The sequence below is a fragment of the Coturnix japonica genome, chromosome 12, assembly GCF_054131305.1.
Source record: "Coturnix japonica strain WE chromosome 12, WE-NBRP24, whole genome shotgun sequence".
NCBI classification, from domain to species: domain Eukaryota; kingdom Metazoa; phylum Chordata; class Aves; order Galliformes; family Phasianidae; genus Coturnix; species Coturnix japonica.
In genome coordinates, this window is record NC_140674.1 from 4,993,917 (window position 1) to 5,019,192 (window position 25,276).

The 25,276-nt window shown below is 50.7% G+C and overlaps 1 protein-coding gene across 1 annotated transcript; it reads left to right on the top strand.

Annotated features, from left to right (window-relative positions):
* The first annotated feature begins 1,398 nt into the window (after positions 1-1,398).
* Positions 1,399-25,059, top strand: SLCO2A1 (solute carrier organic anion transporter family member 2A1). The gene is made up of 16 exons (XM_032446443.2): positions 1,399-1,502; positions 2,414-2,498; positions 3,582-3,719; positions 10,608-10,745; positions 11,891-12,053; positions 14,602-14,817; positions 16,246-16,344; positions 18,039-18,172; positions 18,875-18,956; positions 19,917-20,081; positions 20,406-20,595; positions 22,510-22,669; positions 23,465-23,634; positions 23,986-24,050; positions 24,192-24,312; positions 24,416-25,059. Exons 3-16 carry the CDS (start codon positions 3,630-3,632, stop codon positions 24,534-24,536), a joined length of 1,914 nt encoding a protein of 637 aa, XP_032302334.2. The 5' UTR covers positions 1,399-1,502; positions 2,414-2,498; positions 3,582-3,629; the 3' UTR covers positions 24,537-25,059.
* Positions 25,060-25,276: the final 217 nt, after the last annotated feature.

The window sequence follows — 25,276 nt, forward strand, 5'->3', positions numbered from 1 at the left end:
AGGTCTGCAGGTTTGTGGATGAAGCAAAGTTTAGCAAAGCTATGAAAATATGAGGCTCTCTACCTTCATTAGCCTTGCTTAGGGGCACTGTTCCCGACTTTTTAGTGACTGTGAAGTTCATTGGCAGCAGGCAGAGCTACATTACTGTCTCATCATGCTCTCTTGAAGCAGTTTCAAGGAAATACAGCCCTTCTTTGAATGGCACCATCAGATCCTTGTCTGTCTCCTCTAATTGCTCTTACTACAGGATACTGATGCTTCAGATTGTGAATCCTTTGTGGCAGGGACTCTTTGTTCTGGGCTTGCAGAACACATCCTGCAGCAAAGGCTCTGGCCCGACTACAAACACCAGGGTATTTCAAGAACCACACTCCAAGAGCACCAGCAGGGCATGAAGGGCACAGGGATCTTGCTGCTGCATGCTGGCCCCTGCCATTGTCAGCATCCACGCTGCTCAGAGCAGTGCACATCACCTTCCATGCTTGCACTTATTCCTGTTTATTCAAGGTGAGTTTATTCAGAATCTAGAGGGGATTTTAATTTCAGTCTCTCACCTCTTTCCTTCACCAGATGTAGAATCATAGAATTTTTTTTAGTTGGAAGGGACCCTTGGAGACCATCTGGTCCAACCCCATGCATTGAAAAGGATTTTAGTTTGAAACCATTTCCACTTGCCCTATCACAACAGTCTGTCCCTCATCAATACTTCTCTGAAATGTGCTGAGCAAATAGAAAAAAGGTGTCCTTAACATGACACCTAAAGGATGGCGTCCCCAAAGGGGGAGGTGGAAGGTCCGGCTGGCCCAGCTGGCTGAACTAATCCAGTCACAACCTTCACTGTGCCTCCAGAACTGTGCCTTGTTTCTGCCATTGCCCTGCAGGCATGTGGCCCGGTTGGGTGGGTTTTGTGCAGGATGGAGAGCAGGGCTAAGAGAGTTGCTAAATGTGCGTTATTCATTCAAATGTCGTCTGCTTGCTTCAAGTCAGCCACGGGAGGGCTGGTTTGGTGCTGACACACACTTCTGCTGGCACCTGCGGGTTCCATCACTGCTTTCACCCAGCCCTGACCTCACTCCTAATACCCGGGCGGTGGCTGTGAGCTGTGCAACGTCACCTCCTGCACTGGGGCTCGGCCATCCCTTGTCCCCAGAGCTGCGGGCATGCTGTCAGCCCCAGGGCAGGTTGGGCTGTGAATAGGCCAAGCCTGCTCTCCTGGTGGGGCTGAGCATCCCTCTGACCGGTCTTTCTGCTCCAGATCAAACACAACCTGCTGGGAAATTAAACCCAGCCTCTCACGGTCTGTAATTTCCAGTGAAACCTCAGGTGTGACTGTGAGGACATGGGCTTTTCTCCCTCCTCTCTCTTGCAGAGCCTTCACAGCACTTCTCTCAAAGTGTCTCTGTCCTCATATTCCCCTTGCACCACTGACCAGGACAAAGAGCAGCACCTCTGCTTTCAGTACAAGTTTCCCTTTGGGTCAGGATGAGCTGTGAAGTTGGCAGGTATGTGTTGGTGTGTGAGGGCACTGCTGCCTCCTAAAGCCCAGTGGGCAAATGCAGAAGAATGGGCTGTGGATACATGGGGGAGCACTGGGATGTGGCTGTCAGTCCATATTAGGTAGAACACAGGTAGAAAAACAGAGATATTCTGAGTTTTGCATAAAAGCATCACCCCACACTTGATAGAGGGAAATCAGCTGCTGATGCAGGGAAAGAGAAAAGCTATGGTCAGTCTGAAAGGGTTCAACCTGCAGAGAGGACACAGCTCTGGAGGCTCTGATGCAAGCATCCCCCAGTGGACAATGTACATGGAGGTGGGGGGAGAGGGGGAATGATGAAAGCCTCACAGTGATGATGCCTCAGCCAGGCACTCCTCTGGCCCTGGGAACCCATCCCAAAGGCCAAGGAAGAAAACTGACCTCGGGAGCTGCATAAAATGGACTGAATCTGCCAGCATAGGGCTTTTGCCAGGCCCCGAACATCAGTAGTATCTCCTAATGAAGCACCAAGATGAGGATCTGGAGCCAAGCTCCCTCCCTTTCTCAGTGCTGTAAATCACGGTCCTTCTGTGCACTCAGCAGCAGCCAAAGCTTGTAACACTGGAAGAGATAAAATGCAGTGCAGAATCCCCAAAGAGAGGCACGAGCCCTGATTCCTCCTAAGAGGAAGCTAAAAGGGGATCACAGCTGGAGTTTCCCTTTCAGTGGGTATAGACTGGGAGCTGTGATGGTGCCCTGCAGTGCTGGGTGGGCTGGGCAAGGGCTGAGCCCACATCCTGTGCTCTTTGGGGGCATCATAGGGGGATGGCCATGACAGTATCTCTCTGCTTGGAGGGGAATGTGCATGATATGGCTGTGGCAGCTGTATGGTAAACGAGGTTGTTATAGCAAAGTGAGCATCATGCATCTGTGCAGGACAAACTGAGGTGCTGGAACTGCTTGCCAACAGATCAGGCATCCCTTGGAAAATGGGCATGGCAGCACATGAGGTGATGAGGAGGTGAGTCGGGGGCTGTGACTGTCACAGAGCTGGGCTTTCCTTGCTGTGATGCTGAAACTTCACAGCCATTGCATCTCCTGGGGGGAGGGGGAAAAAAGGTGGATAAAGGGACTGAGTTTAGAACCAATAAGTCTGGAAATGGTGGCAGTGGGGGGAGAAAACAAGGTGGGAAAGCAAGATGCTTGCTGTGCTGCAGACTGGAAGTACCCACATGTCCTTGAATATGGTGATGGCAGGGCACAGGGAAGGCAGAACCCCGAAGGGTTATCTCATATCAATGCTGATTTCCCACAGTGATGCTCTGCAGCTGAGGGCAGCCTGCAGGTCCCTCTCCCATGGTGTCAGGCCCCCTCTCGTGGCCAGCGGACACCTGTGGGTGGCACTGGGTGCCTCTGGGTCTCCTCCAACCTTCTCTGCCCTTCTTTGGCAGGAACGCCCCGGTCTGGGGAGCCTGTACCCATGGGGAGATGTCACACCCACCCTAGCGCTGCTGTACCATTGCCACATGTTTGGGCAGGATCTCCCCCTACTCAGGCATGTCCCCCCAACACTGTTCTAGGAGCTGGGATTTGGGGTCTTCAGGCTCAGGACAACCCACCTGGCTCCCTCTCTCCTCACTTTACATAGGGAAAATAATCCTGATGAATTGCCTGAAGCCAGATTTACCGTCCCCCCCCCCCCCCCAGCCCTTCTCCCTCTGCCACTTTTTCTCCTCTGTGACAATAAATCAGTGCTCCACATAAACAAAGCCCTGGAGATGTAGTCCTTAAAACAGCGCCCAGGAATCACACAAACACAATTTTTCCACTCCAAGGGTGGGAGGAGGTTGGGTTATTTTTCACTCTGCCACTCCTTGCCAGAGGGAGGAATCTTTGTTGCAGTCCCCATCCCCAAAACACCCGGACCCGATGGGATCCCACTGGCTCACCGCAAGCCTGCACTGGCTTCCTGCAGCTTTAAAGTTCCCTCTACACCCAAAGGAAAAGAGGGAGGAGAAAGGGTTTCATCATCGTTCCCGAGTGTGGACTTATAAAAACTTTGCGCTCACGCTGCCTGGCTCACTCATCAGCTCACCGTTTTCAGAGCAGGACGGGCCAGAGCCCTCACACAACCCATCTGCTGGGGTGCACCATGGGGGTCCATCCCGAAGCCGCCAAGTCCCCAGTGGATGTCCCCAAAAGCTCCAGCACCTGCTCCCGTGGTATCTTCTGCAACATCAAGGTAAGGAGTGGCGATGCGGGAGGAGGAGGCTGGCACCGATGCAGTCCCAGTGCGTACCAGTGTTGAAAGCAAGGCTGATAAAAAGGGGCAGAGAGCAAATCCTGCACCCCGGCCCCAAATGAAGTTGTGGAGCACCAGGGCTCGATGCAAACGGCACGATGTGCTGTGTCCGGTACACGGTGTGCTGCTGCCGGGGAATGATTAACCACATCCTGGTGCGAAAGCAAAACGCTGCTCTGGGACTGTATCCATTCCCAGTGGGGAGAGGAGCAGCTTTGGGAGCGGTGGAGGAGGCTGTTGGGGTTCTCTCATTTTGCTTCGCAGCGCTTGAGGCAGCAGGGTGCAATGTTGGGGTCCTGGTGGGGGACCCATCCCAGGGTGTTCTTCCCCAGCAGCATCACTGAGCACACGTCTGCAGTGCTTCCCAGCTCAGGGTGGCTTCAGTAAGCCAAGGCATGAGGTCTGGGGTGGGGAGGAGTTTGGTTTGCTGTCAGGTGCTGATGTTTTGGGGTTGCAGGCAAGCATGCCAGCAGCATGCAGGGAGCTGATCCTTCCAGTCCTGCGTCCCTAAGTCCCTGCTGCTGTCCAAGCAGGTGACACAATTGCCCTTGCTGGCCAAAAAGATCCATGTAATACATTGAGTGGTATTGCTGATATTTGATGGGATGGGGGACAGAGGGCTCCCAAATGTCTCTCAGGCTGCCCCAGTGGGTAAAGCAGCAAAGCGTTCCCATACCATTAGCGTGCAGGGGTTTGTCACTGCACATCAGAGGGGTGATGTGCACTGTCTGGATGGAGCCATCCGCCGGGGAAAGGCTCCTGCTTTTGAGATCAAATGTGTACAAAGTGACAGGTGATGCCTTTCCTGAGCTGCTCGCTCTTCCTGCACTGCAAGGTTTGTTTTAAAAATATGCATGCCTTAAAAAAAACAAACCCTGCTTCAAGGCAGTAAAGCAAGTGGAGGCTGTCAGTGCTCTCAGCTCACCATGAAGGGGTAGAAAATGAAAGCATCAGGATGGAACTTTCAGATCTGGGAAGCCGTTTTGAGATGAAAGACAAGGTGTGCCATAAATGTCCTATCTGTACAATAATCCCTTTGTGTGCTGTGGGCAGTGTGTTGGGGAAAGCTTGTGTCTGGGTTGTGTAGGAGGGCAGAAGCATGGGGTGTCCCAGCAAGGTCCCTCCTGCTAAATCCCAGCGCTGTGGTCAATGCAGAGGGAATGGTGATGGTGGAAAGCAGTGGGTTTGAGCAGACTGTGGGGGTTTGAAGGGCAGGATGGGGTGGCAGCTCTGTGAGAGCCCCGCTGGGATGCAGATGGAGACGCTCTGTGGTTGTGGTGCTGGCACACAACCCAGCTGAGTGTGGTGCTCCGTGGGGACTGTGAAAGTTACTTTGTGTTGTGCATGGGAATCAGTGACCGGACTGCAATAACTGTCTGATATAGCTCTGATATTGAACAGCATCACTTGGTGCAGCACATGGAGTGTCTGCTTTGTATCCCGTCACTGAAGCAACCCGATCTCTGCTCCTGTTTCTCTGTGTGGAACATGGGGGTGCTTGAAGCCCTCCAGAGTTTGGCTTCATATTGTCTCAAAGAAAGATTACAGGGTGTGAAATGCCTTCCAACAACATGCCAACCACTTCACCCCAAATTAGGGTTCTTTCTGAGGAGTCGTCTATTTGCAGTGCCTCCTTCCAATTACAAATGGTTCAACCTCTTTGCCCTAGTTGTTTTTTGTGTGGTTTTGCACTAATCTAATTGTCAGCTAATTGCTTGTCCTGAGTCCCCAGGAGCACGACAAGAAGGAGGGCTCTCTACATATCCTGTTTGTTAGCTGGGCTGTGCTGGTTTCAGCTGGGGGGCAAGCGGCAGGAGGTATTGACACTGCATTGAGTGGGAGAGGAGCCAGGAGGACAACAGGGGGTTATTGTCGCCAGTGTCAGCTGAAAAAAGCTGAGGGTAGGTAGATCTCTCCTCTCTGTACTGCCAGGGGGTCTTCTGCAGGAGAGGAATAAAGCCTTGCCTTGGGGTCTGAGGTCCCAGCAGTGCCAGGGCAAGTGCTGTCCTGTTCTTCAAAGGAACTGAAGGAATTTGTTGAGGGGAGTGCATTTCAGAAGGCTGGAGATGTAGGAGTTGTGCTCTTGCATCCTGTTGGAAGAGATTAGGAATCTCTGTTGAAATGTCAGCCAGAATAGAAGGTGCACCGAGTCATTGGCATTCATCCTGAAGAATGGCTTGAGGCTGGAGAGCGAAGCGTTGAGCAGTCATGGTGTGTCAGGGCCACCAGACCAACCAAGAAGATCAGGGGTTGTTTCCAATAGTGGGTGCTGTGTAGGGTGGGATGGTGCCTTGAAGGGGTATGTGGCAAAGGAGCACCAGGATGAAGGGCAAGTGGGGTCCTCAGCACTCATGGTGGTGCTGCAGATGGTTCTGGGCTTTGGTGCATCCAACGCTGTGTTGTACCTGGGTTTGGTGGGATTGCCTTCTAACGTGGAAGAAGCGTCTGGAATAACATTAGCAACGTGATGGGGAAGAGCCAGAGGGTAAAACAGGTTGGAAAGTTCAGTGGGATCAAGGTCTAGGAGACACAAAACGAGTCGATTTTATGAGGGGTGAGGTGGTTCTGTGCCCAAACACAGTGAAGGAGTGGTCAGCGGAGATAAGATTATCACAAGAAAAATAGGAGAGGAGTGTCGCTGATAGGGAGCTGTGGGTGTGTGGGAGGAGTGTTTGCACATGTTTGTGGGGCTGGGAAGACAGAATGAATCTGAAGCTGCCTCTGAGAGATCACGGTCAGAGCCTCAGGGAGAGCACAGAAAAAGTGAAAGAGAAGACACAACTGTGCAGCTGGTCTGCCTGCAGGAGTGGGATGGCTGCTTGCAGCACCAGATATTGCAAGCAGAAGTGGTCTGATGCCCACCCAAACTCCTTCATTCTGCAGTGCACCTGCACCGCATGGCAGCCACGTGCCTGGAGCCTCTCTCTGTGCAGCTGAGCAAGGCAGGGCTTGCACAGAGCTCAGGATCCGGCAAATCCCACGCGTGCCTGAGCTGAGAGAAGAGCAAATATTGTCTTTGCACTTGACAATTGGTGGTTGTAAAGCTTGGATTACTTGGCAGTAGACATTATTGCAGCTAATCACCAGGGCAGCCGCATGCTCTAGACAATCCCCGGCTGTTTTATTTGTTTATTTGTTTAATTTTTTTTTGTAAGAGAAATAAGATTTAGGAGCCAGCATTACCACTGGACCACACTCCTGGCTCTGAGGCGTTGTGCTGAGACACGGTGGCAGGGTATTTTGTTCCCTCCATAGAAACAGTGGGGTTTTTGTGTGGTGTTCTTATTTTCTTCTACAGAGCTGTAGGCATTGCCTGTAGAGGGGTATCTGCCCCCGTGTGCCCATGTATTATACCCAGATGAAGTGGGCAGCTTGGGTGATGAATTCAGAGCTTCTCCAACCCTCCAAATGAGAGAAGGGGGTGAATCTCAGTACAGTGAGGGCAAACTCATGACCCAACATTCCCAGACAGCCAGAGCCTGTTGGTCTCCAGTAATGGATGACCCTTACCAATGAAGCCAGAAGGCTTCGGTTTGGCCTTCAGAAACCCGAAATACACCTCCAAATAGCACTGTGTGGACAGAAAGAGCTCACAGAGCGTCCTTACTCCTCGTCCTTTCCAAATATTTACTCCAGCCAGATTCATTGTGCGTCTCCCTGCTCTTGGCCGCGTCACGCCTCGGTGTCATTAATCAGCAGAGAGCAGTTTGATGGGCTCTGCAAGGATCTCCGCTTCTTTTTACGGCTCCCCAAGCAGCTGTCGTGTCCATCTAATAAATTAGGCTCTGGCTCTTTCCATCCAAGTCATTAGCAACTGGGCTGGTCCCACATTAGCACTGATATGAGCACAGCAGAGCCAAGGCAAGGAGGTGGCACAGACTGGAACATGGAGCTGCAGCTTCAGGGGGCCTCCAAGGGAGACCACTGATGTCCACAAATGTGGGGCTTCAGTCAGTACTAGGCATCTTAAGAGCAGTAAAAAGTAGCTCAGTTGGCGTAGCAGGAGCAGTGGATTCCAAAACAATGCTGTTTGTTGTGTTTTTTTCTACCCAAATTATTCCACCATCTGGAAGGAAAAGCCCTTCCTTTGGCACTCATTTGCTTCTCCAGCATGTTCCCTTCAGGCAGAGCTGCCAGGGTGAAGACACTGAGGAAGGAGGTGAGCAATGACTTTGGAAAGGAGTGCAGCTATCAGGGCATGAAGTTGTGGAAACAGAGGAAAGAATGGATCCTTGGCTCACTGCTCCAGGCAGTAGAGAGGAAGTGGTAGTGGCCGTGCTGCACTTGGCAGCACCTTGGAATTCAAGGATCATGTCAGACTCATTATTAAGAAAAAATTCTTCTTGGAAAGAGTGGTGCTGCTCTGGAATGGGCTGCCCAGAGAGATGGTGGAGTCACCATCCCTGGAGGTGTTCAGAACCATGGAGATGTTGGCACTGAGGGATGCGGGCAGTGGCATGGTGGGGTTGGCTGCAGTTGGACCTGAGGGTCTCAGGGGTCTTTTCCAATCTAAATGATTCTATGAAATAACCCTTAAGATCTTCATGTCCAACCATAATCTTGAAAGACTCTACTGATCACTGAGCCACCATCTTCCTGAGCCTTGGTCCCTACAGGGGTGTGCTGGGCTCCCATCCAGAGAAACACTTCATTCTTTGAAATAACAAGAGATCTGAATCTCGTTACCTTGCTTTCACTCTGACCCATGTCAGCACATGCATGGCAGGTTCGTGTTCTTTTCTCATTTCACCCAACTTCCAAAGCATTTTATTGGCTGCATTTATGATGCCAACCCAAAAAAAGCCTCTTACGAAACAGCTCGTTTTTCATTGCAGCCTGTTTTAAAGTCCAGTCTCAGCATACTTTTAGTTAGTTGTTAGTTAAGACCAATGACTGTGGTGACAGCGCGTTATCTTATGTAAGCAATAATGGAGAGAGAGCAGCAGGAGATACGTGAGCACAGCTTGGCAGATGCAAAAGGTGGTATGGGGCAGTGCTGCCCCAGGGCACACATCCAGCCCCAGGAGCCACAGCCTGCTCCAGTCCCCAGATGCCCACCCAAAGGATGGGCTCACCCCCTCCCTCTAACCTCTCCTCTGCCAACCCCTGCAATTCTCATCCTCAGAGCAGGCTGGCACTGCTGAGCTGAACCCAGCTGCCCTGACCCACCCTCCTTTCCTTCTGAGCACCCCACTCATGCCTGTGCTGGGAGAGCTCTCCCACAGCTGCTCCACGTCTTGGGCAGTCCCAGCTCTCCTCCTTTTCCCTTATGCTTCCTTATTCGAACGATTTCAGTAAGGTCTGGCCAGAGCTGCGGGAACAGAAATTAATGTTCTCTGGCAGCAAGATCCCCTCTCCATTTCTCATCCTCAGGGTCACCTCTCTGCATCAGGCCAGCTCACTTGGGTTCATTTATTACGCACGAGCCCAGGCCAAGATTCGGGAAAGCGAAGGTGGCAGGTCCAGCTGTCAGCAGAAGGACGCATGCCTGGAGGTGCTTTTGGGTGCAGGAGCAGAGAGCTGTCTGGTTTAGCTGTTTCTTTTCCATTCTGTCACCTGTCCAGCAGTGTTTCCCAAGTCACATCCCACACTGTCACGGGATGTTTTGTGATGGTAATGGCCCAGCCTGGGACCTTGCCCTCACCTGCTCAGCTGACAGAGTGTCAGCTGTGCACGTGGTGTGTCCGTGTCTCTGTATATCTGCACATGGTGTATCAGTGTGTCTGCTCACACCCTGCCAATGGGGAGCTCGTGGTCATTGCTGTGACCCCTCATTCCTCTTCCTAAATCCATCTTCTATTCCCCTGTGGTCTCTAGGTTATTATCTCTGCTCTCATCTCCCTTTCTGGTTGTTACCCTTTTGGATGCCCAGCTCTGCCAACTGCCTGGTGCCATCTTCCCTTCTGGGAGAAGCATCCCAAGAAGCCACCTCCTTGTGCATAAGGACAAGGTTGATTTCATTCTTCTTCCATGCCAGGCTTCATACAAAGAGCCCAGGCTGCTGGGTGCCAACATCATATCAAATAAATAGCCTTGAGGAGCGCGTCGCTGTTCCTCTGTCCAGGACATAAGGAATTTGTCAGCACTTCAGTACTTTTGATCCCCCCATCCATCATCCTGGCCTTCCTGCTGTTATCTCCATGGGACACGCTTCCGGTGTTCAACAAATATTTGATTTCCTGTGAATTTAAATAAAAAGGCCTTTTCCCTTTTTTTTTTTTTTTTAAAAAAAATGATTTTAAAATACTTCTGGCACCAGGCAGGACACATTCCATTCCAAAGAAAATAAAGGAAAACTGTTCTGGCTAAATATAGATCAAAAGACACTGGTGAGCTGCCTCCATGTCCCCAGCCAGGAACGCTTCCCTCTTGCCGGCCACCCTCACTCTTCCCACTATGCTCCTGCCCTGACCCATCAACTCCTATATTCCCTCCTCTGCTCCAGGGATGCTCCGTGTCCATTTGGATGGGTTGCTGGCCCAGCTCTAAGAGCAGCCTGGGGAAAGATGCTGTTTTTAGAACAGCACGGAGGTCTTCAGCAGTAAGAAGGCATTAAGCATGTTGTGTTCTTTCCCTTTGGGGTGTTTAAGGCTTTTAAAAATGCTTCCCTCCAGCATCCCAGCCAATTTGCCTTACAGCCAAGGGAACCCAAGGGACCAGTGGGAAGCAGTGGGTCTCGGGGAATGGAAAGCAGTGCAGCCATGTTGACCACCTCAAGACCCTGTGCGTACATATCTCAAGTCCCTCACAAAGGGCATGGTGCCCAGCAGCTACCTGTTGGCAGGGCAGCCAATGGTACTGGCTGGAATGACACTTTATTGCCCACAGGTGTTTGTGCTGTGCCATGGCCTCCTCCAGCTGTCCCAGCTCCTCTACAGCGCCAATTTCAAGAGCAGCCTCACCACCATCGAGAAGCGCTTTGGGCTCTCCAGTCTCTCCTCGGGTTTCATCTCCAGCTTACACGAGGTAATTGGGTCAGGTGCTTGTGTGTGGCCACAAGGGGTGTCCACAATCAGTCCAGATTTCCTCTAGAAGCAGACCCTGGCCAGCAGTCTCACCAGAATCCAGACCTTTTCCCGTCTCCCTGAGCTCCTGATGGCCTTGTGGCAAAGCACTGTCTGTCAATGATGTCAAGTTACTGAGCTGACCTCAGTCCAAACTGTGTCCAGAGTGCAGCTCAGCTACTTAAGAAGCTTCAGGGTGGAAACAGCCTCGATTTAAACCTGACTCTTTATGAATGGCCACTTAATGACAAGATCATCAGGCAGTTCTGGAAGTATGAGGCAATACGCAGCCCTTTGAGGTATATGCTATTACTCACTTACTCCTCTGGAATAAATTCTCTGGATCATGTAGTACCAAAGCAAAATCCAGTATCCCTTGTACTGTAATCTTTGCTTATCTAATCAGCAGCAATCCCAAGAACATAAACCACAAAGAGACAAACAAGGGATCCCATATAAACATGTATAAAAAGGATATATACATCCTAGGGTTAAAATGTATTGCATGTCCCAAGCAGAAAAAAAGACATGTAATGGTAATTTTCGTGTGCTCATCCTGTTGCCTGAAAGCTATAGCTTGTATACCAAATAGGCTGTATGTTCACACACCTTTCAGCTGATCAAGGAAGATGAAACTGTTGGTTATGTCTGTAGCTGCAAACGTTTGGTCTCACAAACATTTGCAACAAGCTGTACTTTGTACCTTATCTTGTGTTTGCTTAGAAATATGGGAATGAAGGTGATAAATTAAGTTTCTTGCTGGATTTGAGGGAATCATCAGGTTTTTGCCACATCTTACAGAATGGGGAGCATGTGTGGGTGGTGAGTGAAGCCCCAGCCAGATCCCAGGCAGGTTGTGAAGCAGACTGTGATGACAAGGGATGCACACAGAGAGCCAAGGCCCTGATGCCTTTTGATAAGAAGGAAGTAGTGATTACTATGAATGCATGAGGTGAAGCTGAGGGTTGTCTTGTTCCAGCTCTTAGGAAGGTCAAACAACCATGAGTTACTAAGCAAGCTCTCTACTCATTTGGACATGTTCATGGGGGACCTGACTCCTCTGTTACATCTCCTGATGTCCTCCCTGTTTCACTTTGCTCTTTCCAGATTGGCAATGTGGTCCTCATCATCTTCGTCAGCTACTTTGGCAGCCGAGTGCACCGTCCACGAGTGATTGGAGCCGGGGGGCTGCTGCTGGCACTGGGAGCCTTCCTGGTGACCCTGCCCCATTTCCTCTCAGACCCCTACGAATATACCACACTGAGTGTTGGTAAGTGCCTCCACCCTTCTTGAGAAGGGGATACTGGGAGAAAACAGCCAGAGATCTTCCCCAGGTTCTGTTGTGCCCACATGTGTAGTGGCCATGCACAGGAGAAGAGCAAACCAAGGGCTAAGGGCTAACATCGCTCTTGGCTCTTGATGTAGATATGTGCATCTTGAATTCATCCTCTGTGGGCACATCAGTGTTGAGCTCCACCAGGTCTTGTTTTGGCATGGGGATGAACAACCCCAATTCATCCTCTATGGACGCTCAGATGTCCTGGTCTTCTTCTCCTTGTGTCCTCCCAAAATACCTTAGGGTCATGTAGGACATCTGGAGGAGCACACACAATTGGTTGAAGGCCAACCACCTCACAAGAGCAAAACTACAAGCACAAATACAGGATGTAGCAATCCATTGTACAGTTCTGGGTGGTGACACCACTTTCAACCTGTTCCTGCCTGCAAAAGTCAAAGAAAGGCCATCAGCAAAGAGGTGACTGTGCTTCCCCAAAAAGGGGAGGGTGGTTGTATCCACCCCACACAGAATTTGGAGTGCTTGGAGGGACTTAAGGCCCTGGTTTTGGAGATGATGCTTGTATCCTTATAACTTTGGATGAACCCCTTCATTTCTGTGATTTTCTTGGGGGGGGGGGGGGGACAATGGTGCATTTAGAAATGTTGGATATTAGGAAAAACTCAGGAGGAGTGGTAATGCGTTATCACACACTGCCCAGGGAGGTGAGGGAGCCACCTGGAGGTGCTCCAGAGCCACGGAGATGTGGCACTGAGGGATGTGGTCAGTGGGCACATTGGGGTGGGTTTGGGTTGGACCTGGGGATCTGAGGGGACTTTTCCAACCATAGTGATTCTGTGATTCTATGATTCTAATTCCCAAGGCTACCCAAAGGCTCTGCAGTGCCTTCAGCTTTTCTGAATGCTGAGCTGGGTTCACACCAGAACAGTCCTGCCCACATTGGCCTTGTAGGAATGGCTGCTGTACGCTCTGGATGTTTGTAGCCATGGTGTGTGTTAGTTCTCACATGCTCCAAAGGCAAAGCAGTCCATCTGGCCGATGAGAAGGATTCAAAGAGGAGGGCTGATGTATGTGTCCCATCCCTGCTCTAGCCAGTAAGAGACTTCATGGCTTCTGATTTAACCGGTTAGGCTTTGGGAACCAGCTGGTGTTTGTGAAGCCAGCTCCTGTTTCAGAACACAGCCAAGCTGCAGTCCCCATGCTGTGCCACCAAGGGGATGGCAGAGGTCACCCCACATCTCTGGTTAGGAGATGCTGTCTCCTGGAAAGGCTTTGAGTCCATGCTGATGGAGCAGTGGCTTTGTCAGGGAGCTGATGGGTCTTTGGCTGTAAGTTTGCCACCTCAGGAGGTGTTCATGGTCTGCCTGCTCTGCACAATGGGACTCCAAGCATGTGCAGGGAGTAAAGCACAAGGAGTTCTGCTCGTACACTCCTCCCATCCCTGCTCCCCCTGAACAGAGGAGCTCTGCTCTGCCAGGTGTGGGAAGGCTGATGCACTCAACCAGGGCCAGCTCCTGGCCTCACCAGTGAACAAAGACCATTGATACAGAAAAAACAGCCCTGGGTTAGATTGTCCTTGTTTAACCTCTGTGGCTCTCACTGCTGCTGCCATAAAGCCTTTATTAGCCGAGGAGGCTCCTTCTGTCTGGCAGCAAAGACCCTCCTGGCCGTGCAAACTGAGCTTGCATCAGGAATTTTGTGGTGACTATTAGGAATGTACCACCACAGTCTGCCAATGAGAGCCCCTAGTCACCAGGCAAGCATTTGGAACTCTCATTTCTGCTTGCTCAGAGGCATAGAAAATGCACAGTTAATATACGAGTGAGGAAGGTGCGATGGAAATGTTGAAAAAAAATTACAAATAGCAATAATAACAAAAAAAGCCAGAAGGGGAAGAGCTGACAGGAGAAAACCAGAGCTTACTTTGTTTGCTCAGTAACACAGTCAAATTGCAGACAAAACGGGTTTTTCCTTCCTTTGCTGAATATTTACACTTTCCCACCGGCTCAGACACCGTCTGTCCAAGGGCTGTTGTCATTTGGCCGAGCCCAGCAGTGCTGCAGCCACAATGAAGAGCTTTTTATTTTCTGCTCACAGCCTGAATGTGACTCAGTGGAATGGGGCTGCAGGGCCGACCTTTCTCCTCTGCAGTTGCAGGAATTACTTTGCTTCCTTCTTCTTTAATGTGATAAAACCCACAGCTGGGCTGTTTGCTACCCTGAGCTGAGTGCAGTACCCCTGGGGGGTAAAGGTGATGAGGAGTGCTAAACAAAACAAGTGATCTATCCCAACTATCCCAACACCAACAGCATGCACCTAGGAACAGACTTGGAAGACACCTAATGTTTGCAGATTTAGTGCAGCTGTGCAGGGGAGAGGTGGGAATTAAGGTCAGCCTGAGCTGGGAGGTGAGAATTAGGTTCAGCCTGAGCCAAATTATCACTACATGCCCCAGCAGTATTGATGCAGTAGCAGGTAGGAGTGTGCTCAGCTCTATAATGCTCCTTCTTTTCTATTGCAGGTAACAAAAGCCAGGTCCGGGATGAGCTCTGCTATGCAGAGAACAAGTTTATGTGTCCAAATGCCACCCAGGACCCCCAGAAGGAGGCCAGCAGTATATGGACAATTATGGTCATCGCCCAGCTGTTGGCTGGAATTGGGACAGTTCCCATCCAGCCCTTTGGGATTTCCTACGTGGATGACTTTGCAGAAGCAAACAATTCTCCATTGTATGTTGGTGAGTGGGAAGAGCATTGCTTTATGTTGCTTTTTTTCCTTCAGATGTTCTAGCTGAGCTGGAGAGGGGCTCCTGGCCTCCAGGATGTAGAGTGAGCATGCAGAGGGACTCAGGTGAGGTCAGGTCCATGGTAGTGACCCATCTCCTGTTAGACAGCTGTTCTCTGTAGGGTTTTGTTTATGGTGTGGGTGTTAGGAAGCTAAAGAACCAGGGCAAGGGGATGAGATGGCTGAAATGGAGTTTCTCACTTGTGTTAATGTCTTTGAGAATGTTCCACTATCTGTGGGCAGAAGTAGTAAGGGAGCCTTCCCTGAGGTCATTGCCTGTTCTTACAGAGCATCGGTTGGTTGGGCTTTAACCAGAGGTATGATGGCCCACAGGAGCTGGTTAATGCAGGTTTTGCATCTAAGCTGGCACTTTTGCCATGGAATTGGCTATCTGACCCTGCCTGATGCTTGCTCCCAGGTTAGGAAGGACTTCTGAGCTCAAAGGGATGGGAGCTGGCATCTGTATTACACTGCTCTTTTGCCATGCGAATGGCAAAGCTCAGCTGGGGCTGGTGTGCCTACATGAGCTTTGAGTTTGGTTATTTGAAAACCTGATACTGGAAGTTATTTAAAAATCTGATTCCCCCTGAGTGACAAACAATGTATTCAAAGCAGCCAATGGCGTCAACGTGATTTATGAAATAAAAGCAGATGTTCCAAAATAAGAGAGGCGCTTAAGGAGAAGGGAAAGCCTTTGGGCTTGGGCTCCTAAGGATAGACACTGGACAAGCCCTGAGGAGCTTGGCAAGGTCTGCAGACTCACCTGGCATCTCCTGTAGAGGGCTGGTTTGTTCCTGACTGCATAGGTGGTAATTTTAGGGCCATGGGAATGTCTTGGGGGAAGGGAATGGCTTCTGTGCATCTAGGTTGCCTCAATACAGCATAAATGCCACTGGTGCCTGAGTCTTGTTCTATTCTGGGGAAAAAATGAGTTTCTTCCAGGAAAGAAAGTCAGATCCTCTCATTCCAAGGAATTCAAAAGGAAACACTTTGACCTCGTGGGTTTGGTCTGAGTTATCTGCTTTTGGGGCAGGAATAGGTCAGAAGAACCAAGGGTGATTTGCTGCACTTTCTGCTCTCCCTCAGTCAGTGTGTTTCGTTTCCGCTGATGTTTTGAACAAACAAGTTTTGCTCATCTCTAAAAGAGTGAGGTGACGATTTTGTTTTTGTGTGTTTTTTTGCCTTCTGTGTGAGGGTTAGAGTCTCAGTCACCACAGGAACCTCAGAGCCACCTCATTACCTACCTTCCAACACAAACCATTCTATGATCCTATGATTTTTCTCCTTTGCATGCTGTAGCATTCTTTTTTCTCCATGTGGGAAGACAAAAGCCATGTCTGAATGAAGCTGTGACCTACTCACACTCTGCTCCTTTTCCCAGCCATCCTCTTTGCCATCGCAGTGTTTGGCCCTGCGTTTGGGTTCCTGCTGGGCTCTGTGGTGCTGCGGCTCTTCGTGGACATTGGTAGAGTTGACATGGGTGAGTATTTCCCAAGTTGGGGTGGTCTTCCTAAAAGCCCTCTGTGAATCAGCAGATTGCTCGAGAGGGCTGGAGGTAGAATGCACACCTTGCTTTAGTGGCCCAAATAAATGGGCCTGGGATAGCATCACAGGGTCATTTCTCTGTCATCTCCCCACAAGGAAGGCTATAGATGGACCTGAGGTCACTGTGGAAGCAGTGCCCTGCAGCAGGGACATCTCATTGTCCCACCAAGCGTGGGACTGCTTGTGTTGCCTGCAGTGACTGCAGTGCTGCCCACTGCTCCCATGCTGAGGAGGTGCCATACTGCACAGTGCCAGAGAGGATCAGGGTCACCTAAAGCATCCAGCAGGGAGAAGGCAGCCATGGGGCAGCCATTGTCCTGCATGTTCATGGGACGTCTTGATTCAGGTTGGATGTCAGGAAAATCTTCTCCTAAACAGTGGTCAGACACTAGAACAGGCTGCCCAGGTGGAATCATTGTCCTTGGAAGTGTCCAAGAACTGCTGAGGAATTTGGTTTTGTGAGCAATATTGGTGATAGGTGAACTTTAGACTAGACGACCTTAAAGGTCTTTTCCAACTTTACTGATCCTTTGATTCCACTCAGCCTCTCTCCCACCACCCTTCACCAGCATCTGCAGGGATGGAACCAACCTGGCACCACCACAGGTCTCGTTTCCTCTATCCGCAGTGTGTGCTTATTATTCCTGGTAACTTAATCACTAAAGAATTCTCCCTGGCTTCATCAATAATGTGGCTTTTCCTGTGTTTCCTTTGAGAGATCAGAGCCTGCATGACATATTTGTCCCGTGCCTGATAAGAATAATAAATGAATCCAAGACAGGAAACAGCAAAAAGCCTTGGCTTGCACCCTATGGTAGCAGACAGATATAGCATCTCCTGCCCAGTCGCTCCATGATGACGTCCACATCCGCAGTGGATTGGTGCTATAGGGGCAGTGAGGCGATTGTTTAGAGGGGAGGGGGCCACTGCTTCTATGTTCTGGGCAGGAAGCCGACCCTGAGCCCTCCCAGAAATTCCCTGCAGTGGGGAGATGTGCTACTTGTGCCAAGCCAAGCAAGCCTTTGACCTCCGGTGAGCAGCCGGAGGATGTCCACATTGGGATGGAGCAGTGCTTGTCTCTCCTCCTTTTTCTGGACAAAGGGTGTGAGCGCCAGGAGTTTTGTCCATTCGGAAGACATTCTCATTAGAAATGTTCTTTTGCCAGCACGAGGCTGTGTGAGTTGTCCAACCTGGAATCAGTGGGAGAAGAGACATTTCCAGGAAAGTGGCCATGCCTTTTCCCAGTCCCCATCTCACGTGGGCAGCCTGGGAAGACAGCATGGTCCCAACCCAACCGTGCCCATGGACTCATGCCATCGGTGTGTTGTGATGCTGATTATACGTGTCCCACGTGTACTGGTGAGGCTCAGAGTAGTTTGGGTGGGGACCAGTGAGGAAAGTTCAGCCGCACACACGTGTATGGGCAGAGGAACTCACTGATACCCAGAAGCCAGGGCTCATCTTGATACAAGCTGGTGGGGGCTCTCACCTCCCTTCATTTGCCATACCAGTATAGACACCCATAGACTGGGCTCACACCACTTTGTCTGTGTTTATGTGGATATTTTCCCCTTTTACCATTGGCCTTGTAGAGGCAGAGCTCTGATGGTGTGTCTTTGTGTCTTGCAGCAACAGTGACCCTGACCCCGCAGGACCAGCGGTGGGTCGGAGCATGGTGGCTGGGGCTGCTGATCTCCTCCGGCTGCTTGGTGCTCACATCCATTCCTTATTTCTTCTTCCCTCGGTACATGATGAAAGGAAAGGTGAGACTCCTCCTCAGGAAGGCCTTACCAGGGTAGGGTGGTGGCTGCAGGTCTCTTTAGGGTTCCTCTTTGGTAGAGGTCTTTCCTCTGTAACTTCACCCTGCCAGAGTGTCCAATTCCCTGTCAATGGTAATTACCATAACTCAATACCCTACCACAATGCCTTCTGTGAGGTTACAGTCACTGTTTGGAAAATGGGCTTTTTGTTTGGAAAAAAATAGGGAAGAAACAAGGCAAGTTTCCCATTAAAACAACAACAACAAAAAAAAAAAGGCATGGAGCTATCAAAACATTCCACTTCAGTGTTTTCAAAGCCAAGCCTCGTTGGTTTTGTTTCAAGAAAAATAAGGTTTGGGGGAGTTTTGGTCTTGTTTAACTGTTGCTTCTTTAAAGGTCAAAATCAAACCCTAGATATTTCAGGATTATAGTTTAAGGACCCACCAGACTGGAGCTGGTCTGTCTCCAACTTCCATTTCCCCTTTCTTATTTCCAGAATTTAAGAAGCAATATCTTCTTTTTGGTCGAAGTTCAAAGCTTTCCAAGCTCTTAAAATGTCTCTAAATTGAGTCTTGTAGCTCTACTCAAGGGTCAAAGATGCCCATGATGGGCTCTGCTGCTCCCTAGCCTCACTGAGTCCCAGGACAGCACCAAACAGGCACCCTCACTCCTCTCATGGCAGGATGCTCTTCTCTCCCTCCCCAGGACCCAAGCTCAGAGGACGGCATGCTGAGGAAGATGGAGAAGAGGGAATTTGAAGAAACCTCCCTGCTGGAATTTATCAAAAGTAAGGAACTGACATTTACAGGCAAGGGTGAATGGGGGGGACGTGGCGTGTCCTGTATCCCGTGACTGGGCTGGGCAGACTCTACAACATCAGCATTTACAAGTTGACCTCAACTGTGTTGGGTGGAGATGCCAGTCAGGCCCCTCCAAGGCCATAGCACGTGAGCACCATCCTTCCCTAAGAACAATTAGGATGAGAGAGAATGGCCTCAAGTTGTGGCAAGTTCAGTGTTAGGAGAAACATCTCCAAAAGAGTGGTGATGCACTGGAATGGGCTGCCCAAGGAAATGGTGGAATTAACATCTCTGGAAGTGCTCAAGAACTGTGGAGATATGGTACTGAGGAACTTAGTGGGCAGTATTGGTGGTAGGTGGATGGTTGGACTAGTGGTCATTTCCAGCCTTAATAATTCTATGACCGCTGAAGGAGGGATGCTGCTTCCCCGCTGCTATTAGTCACCAGCATTGAGGTTTGAATTGTTTCTGAAGGTAGTTTTGAAGCTCTGTAAGAAGCCATGGGGCTGCTGGTGCCACCAGCTGCTGCCTTGAGGTCGCTGCACCTCGGCTCACCATCTTGTTTATGAGTAGCTGATGGGATTTCACTGGTGAAAGGGACCACGTGATGACCTTTCTTAGGCTCATAATGACTTGCTTCCAGTTGAAGTCACTCCCTCCCCATTCACTGCAGTCACATCCTGTGGCCATCAGCCCCTTCTCTATCTCATTGAGCTTTGATGGATGCTGGCACTCAACTGAAAGAGGAAAGCTAATTAGAGGCCAAACAAACAGACCTGCTTCTGAGAGGCCTGGAGTCAGTCTGCCTGGGTTTCAAGACCAGGATGTCCTGGCCAGGCAGGGGAACTATCAATGTCCTATCAGGAAACCATGCTGTCTTCCTCAGCCACAGGAGCCATGTCGGGGCCTTGTAGCTAAAATTTGTTTTTCCTGTTGTTTCCTTGCAGGATTCCCAAAGATCTTCCTTAAGCTGCTCCTCAACCCCCTGTTTATGCTTCTGGTGCTTGCTCAGTGCAGCTTCTCCTCTGTCATTGCGGGTCTTTCCACCTTCCTCAACAAGTTCCTGGAGAAGCAGTACGGCGCAACTTCCTCTTATGCCAACTTTCTCATCGGTGAGCAGGGGATGACCACATCTGTTCACTTGCTCTTGGGGGCCAGAGCAGCTCTTGTTGGAAATGCACGTGGGTGAAGCAGGTCTGCATAGCTCTGATGCTGAAAGAAGTTGGCCAAAACGAGTGGTTATGCATCAAGGTTTGCTTCTACATCTCCAAGTGAAGCTCCTGCGGCTGAGAGTTCTCATAGGTGCCAACTGTTTGGGTCTTGGTTCTGCCTTGAGTCTGTGGATTCTCCCAGCCACATTGAGGTCCCCAGCCTCCAGCCAGCAGCAAGGTGCCTGGCAGGCAGGAGCCCTGCCTGATGCCTTCGTTCCTCTGCAGGAGCCGTCAACCTGCCAGCAGCAGCGCTTGGGATGCTCTTAGGAGGAATCATCATGAAACGCTTTGCCTTCTCCCTCCGGGCCATCCCCCGGTTCTCCGTGGTGGTACTGGTTTTCTCCATCCTCATCTGCTTGCCCATTTTCTTCATGGGCTGCTCCACAGGGCTCGTCGATGGGATCTACCCCTCCAGGTAACGCAGGCACTCGGGTTGTTCCCAGCTTTGTGTTCCTACGCTCTCCAACTCTTGACTTGATTATCCATGGGGTCAGTCCTGGAGGAGAGATAAGCACTATGCAGCAGAGAAGGCTTGGAAGGACATTTATTCCTGATTTCTCAGGGTGTATTTTTCTCTCTAGCCCTAGATTTCTAGGGGGAAAGTAGTAGTGCCAGTACCTATGTCCACATGGAATGTGCTGCTCCTGTTCCAGCTAGTCATCACCTTTCTGCTCACCTGAGTAGAAAACTTTGACTATTACCCTATTATTTTCTTCTTAGTTATTGAAGTGACATTCAGACTCCACCCCAGGCTTGATGTCAAGTGCATCACACACAGATTATATGCACCATCAGTGTGTCTGTAAGGCACTTTTGTAAACATTTCCCTTTGCCAGTGCTGGGGCTCCCATCCCATGGTACAGTGAGGGACAAGGCTCTTCATGCCCAGTTAAATAAGACAAAACAACAAACTCGTGCCTGGACAGCATTTTAGTATTTTGTTCTAAGGTCTGTATGGCACATAATATTAATTCAGGATCATACAATAGTCCACTTGTCATCCCTGTTGGCATCCCCATTGGCGCTTTGCTTGAGAGCAAGACTTTGTGCCCTCTGCTCAAGCTTAGATGCCACGTGCTACACTTTGGAAGGCAGCTTGGCCTCATGGTGCTGACCTCTTGCTGGTAACATTAGCCCTGGGACTCACTGGACTTGATGGGTTTTGCTGGTGGAATGGGAAGCTGGTAGGTGGACTTGCATGACAAAAGGGAGGCTGGAAGAAGGCAGAGATTCATTTCATGTTTGCAGCCACAGTCCTTACCTCACCTTCAGCTTTTTCTGCTGTTCATTGTAGCATGTGAGGTGGGCCACGTGGAGCTGTAAGGTCTGGGGAGCTTGGTAGATCTTTCAGCCTCTAGCAGCAGCTCAGGAGTCTTCAGAGCTACTGCTGTCTGCATGCTGGGACGTGAGTCCATGAGAGGGATGGGACTGTTTGGGAAAGGCCCATACTGGAGTTGTCAGTGTTCCCACTTGCAGCAGCTGCCTTGTGCTGGCTGGAGAGGAGAAGGAACGTGATAGCATTGCCTAACTCACATAAGGGACTGTCCCATTGGATCACATCCAAGCAGACCCTTCCTTCTCATCAAAGACTTCAGCAGAGACATGTCTCCCAATGACAGTTGCGTTTTCCATTTCCCAAAGTCCCAGCTTCATCATCTTCTCCCTTCTGCCTCTCCTGCAACACCTGTAAGAGTCCAATACCCAGACTGCTCTGAAAGCCATAGCCTTCAGAAACAAGAAAACACCATTCCCCTTGGGCACCAGGTGCTGTGAGCCAGGTGGACCGTGCCCACAGCACAAGGATGGACCCCAGGGCAGCAGGCAGAGGGTGCTGCTCCAGCAGCTGAGTTCCCTTGGGTAGTGAGGCAAGACAGAACAGATCGTGCAGCTTATCCTCTTGCCTTACACACTGTCATCAGGTTTGTCTGGAAGCGAGCCTGCTTCCAGTTGCTGTCTGGATGGCGTTTCCAGCTGGGGCTCCTCACACATCTGTTTGCGTGGTTTTGGATGGAGCCCAGATAACATTTCTCCAGGCATTTGCTGATTAGTTTTCAGCTGGGGGGGGAGAAAAGAAAAAGTGTGTGAGCACTGTTTTGCAGACATAACATAATTACGGGCTGCTAAGTTCCCTGCACACTGCCGAGGTACCTGCAGGGGATTGGGGTCTGGCACAAGACCAGCCTGCTCCGGGCAGCATCCCAGTGCGCATAGGAACAGGGAAACAGGTTAGCTAAGAAGGGGACTGGGGAGAGGGACTATTTTTTTCCTTTCTGCCCTATTTCTATTTTTTAAATCATTATTATTGTGTTTATTTTCTCTTCATTGGCAGAGCGTTGGGTTCCCAGCAAGGAGTTAAGGCACCAAGTGGTTGCCGCTGCTCTGAGCACGTCTTTCACCCGGTGTGCGGGGAAAACAACGTGGAGTACATCTCACCCTGCTTCGCTGGCTGCACCAACAGAAGCACTGATTCCTCAGCTCCCAGACAGGTGGTGAGTAGTGGGAGAAGGATGCAGCCACCAAGCTGAGCTGTTGCCCAGAGAAGTGTGGGTGCCCCATGTCTGGAGGTGCTCAGGGCAGGGCTGTATAGGATCCTAGGCAGCCTGAACTGGTGGGGAGCAGCCAGCCCATAGCAGGGGTTGGGGCTGGGGGTGCTGTAAGGTCCTTTCCAACACAAACCATTCATCGATTCTATGGGCTTGCCAGGTGTTAATCCTTCCAGATCTGTCACTTGTGAATGAGAGAAGGTCTTGTGTATGAGGTGGTGATTTGTGGCCATTTTGGCCACAGTGACCATGAAGTAGTCAATTTTAGGAAGAAAGCTGATCATGGGAGGACAGATTTTAGGCTGCTCAGGAAACTACAGTTAGGAAGGTCTCCTGGGAAAACTGCTTTTGAGCAGGGAGGCTTGGGTCTATCTGAAGGGTGGGCAGGCCCTGCCTTGGGCTCTAGCCCTGGGATGAATAGAGAATGGTGGCACATCCCCTTGCAGGGGGTCAGGGCACCTGACATGATGCTAACGATGCTGATCACTCCTTTAAGAGGTGTGGTCTGACACATAGAATCACAGAATCATTAAGGTTGGAAAGACTACTAAGATGATCAGGTCCAGCCCGTGACCACCCAGACTGTGCCCCTCAGCATGACAGCTGCCCTTTGCTTGAACTCCTCCAGGGATGATGACTCTACCACCCCCTTGGGAGCCTCTGTCATGTCCCACCCCTCTCACAACATGACAAGGGGAGCTTTGCATGTTTGTTTTGTTTGTTTTCAAATGTTTCCTATAGATCTACAGGAACTGTTCCCAGATCTCTGCTGGTACTGGGCTGTCCTCTGCTAAGATAGGATCCTGTCCGCTCAGCTGCTCCCACATGCTCCTCCCCACCATCTTCCTCATCTCCTTCGCTGCCCTGGTGGCCTGCCTGTGTCACAACCCCCTCTACATGATGGTGTTAAGGTGAGCAGTGGGGCAACACCCCTGGCTGTGAAGTGGGGCAATTCCCTAAATAGCAGAATGTTTCCTATTTCGACAGTGCTCTTCCTTGTATTTTATGTCAGGGTGAATGGAGCAGAGCCTTACTTAAGAACAAAACCCTATGCTGTGGCATACCCACAAATTGTCACCCCAGATCCCAGTAGCTCTCCCTGGTGCAGACCTCCTAAGCCCCATTGGGTCGTTCAACCTCTGTTCTCTGTTCCAAACTGGAAGAACTGGGGAGGAACTGGGTCCATGGCTATGAACTTGACACTGAAACCAGAAGAGCACTGCTGCCACCAACTGTGACCTCACCTGGCTTCTCCTTTGCAGGGTGGTGAACCAGGATGAGAAGTCATTTGCCATTGGCGTTCAGTTCTTGCTGATGAGGTTGCTGGGTGAGTGACTGCCTTGGGGCTTGGGGGGTGATGGGGTATTCTGAGCCTTGCTACAGCCACAGGAGGCATTGGGACCTCCTTGGAGGCAGCAGGTGAAGCACAAGGAAGGCAGAGAGCCTGACACTATTCTCTTCTCCAAAGCTTGGCTGCCAGCTCCAGCCATGTTTGGTGCCCTCATCGACTCCTCCTGCATTTACTGGCAGAAACAGTGCTCACAGCGTCGCTTCTGTGTCTACTACAACAACGACTTCCTTCGCAACAGGTACCTGTCCTCAGCTGTGGCACCCAGAGCTGCCATGGGAACAGTCCCCAAAGCCTCTGGGGCTGCCTCTGGATAGAGCATCTCCCTCCTCTTCTCTTTACAGATACCTGGGGCTGCAGGTGGGATACAAAGTGGTGGGCACCATCCTCCTTGCGCTCATTGGCTGGAAGGTGAAGAGGAGCAAGGAGTACAATGTGCAGGAGAAGGCGGCCGGCCTGGTGTAACTGCACAAAGAATGACTGCACTTCATTTGCCCACCACCAGCACTTTGACTTCTGGGGAATTTGGTTGATTTCTTGTTCTTTTGTAATGGAGCAACTTCAATATAGCAGCTCCTCCCTCCTCTCGTGACAACCTGGACTGGGGAGAGGGCATCTCTGTGCTCCCAACAAAGGACAATCCCCACTGGTCCCATCTTTGGATGCAGACTTGGACACAGCAGGGACCAGCTCCTCCAGATGGGTCATCCAAGACTCACCCGTTGCTTTGCAGGAAGCAGGAGGCAGATGGGGGCTGTGTTCCAGTTGGACACATATACAGATGCAAGCAACAGTCCTGCTCACCAGTGCATTCCAGGCAGGATAAGAGCAGGACTTGCTGCCAAGTTCTGGGGGCTTCCCTGTTTGCCCCAGCCCATCCCTTTGCACAGGTCAGCATGGACATGAAAAGTCGTCTCTTGTGGTTTAGTACAGAACATTTTGGAATGGGTTTTACTGTTGTGTTTTTTTAATAAAGGTCAATTTTCCATGTGGTGTGTTGGTCACCTCCAACCTGTAGGCAGGTAAGGGGGGGATAAGGGGCTTCTGCCACAGTGATGAGATGGAGCTGAGTTGGAGGAGCAGAGCTGGGGCTGGAGGAGAGTGAACTGGGTCTGGGTGATAAAGTTGAGATGGAGAGAGGGAAGGAAGCTGCAGCAAGATAGGGTGGAGAGGAATGGAACCATGCAGGGGATGCTCAGCCTGAG

Coding starts and splice junctions, on each gene's coding strand:
- SLCO2A1 (XM_032446443.2), top strand. CDS start 3,630: ATGGGGGTCCATCCCGAAGCCGCCAAGTCCCCAGTGGATGTCCCCAAA. Junction 16,345..18,038: donor CATTGGTAGAGTTGACATGG/GTGAGTATTTCC, acceptor TGTGTCTTGCAG/CAACAGTGACCCTGACCCCG. Junction 24,051..24,191: donor CTTGCTGATGAGGTTGCTGG/GTGAGTGACTGC, acceptor TCTTCTCCAAAG/CTTGGCTGCCAGCTCCAGCC.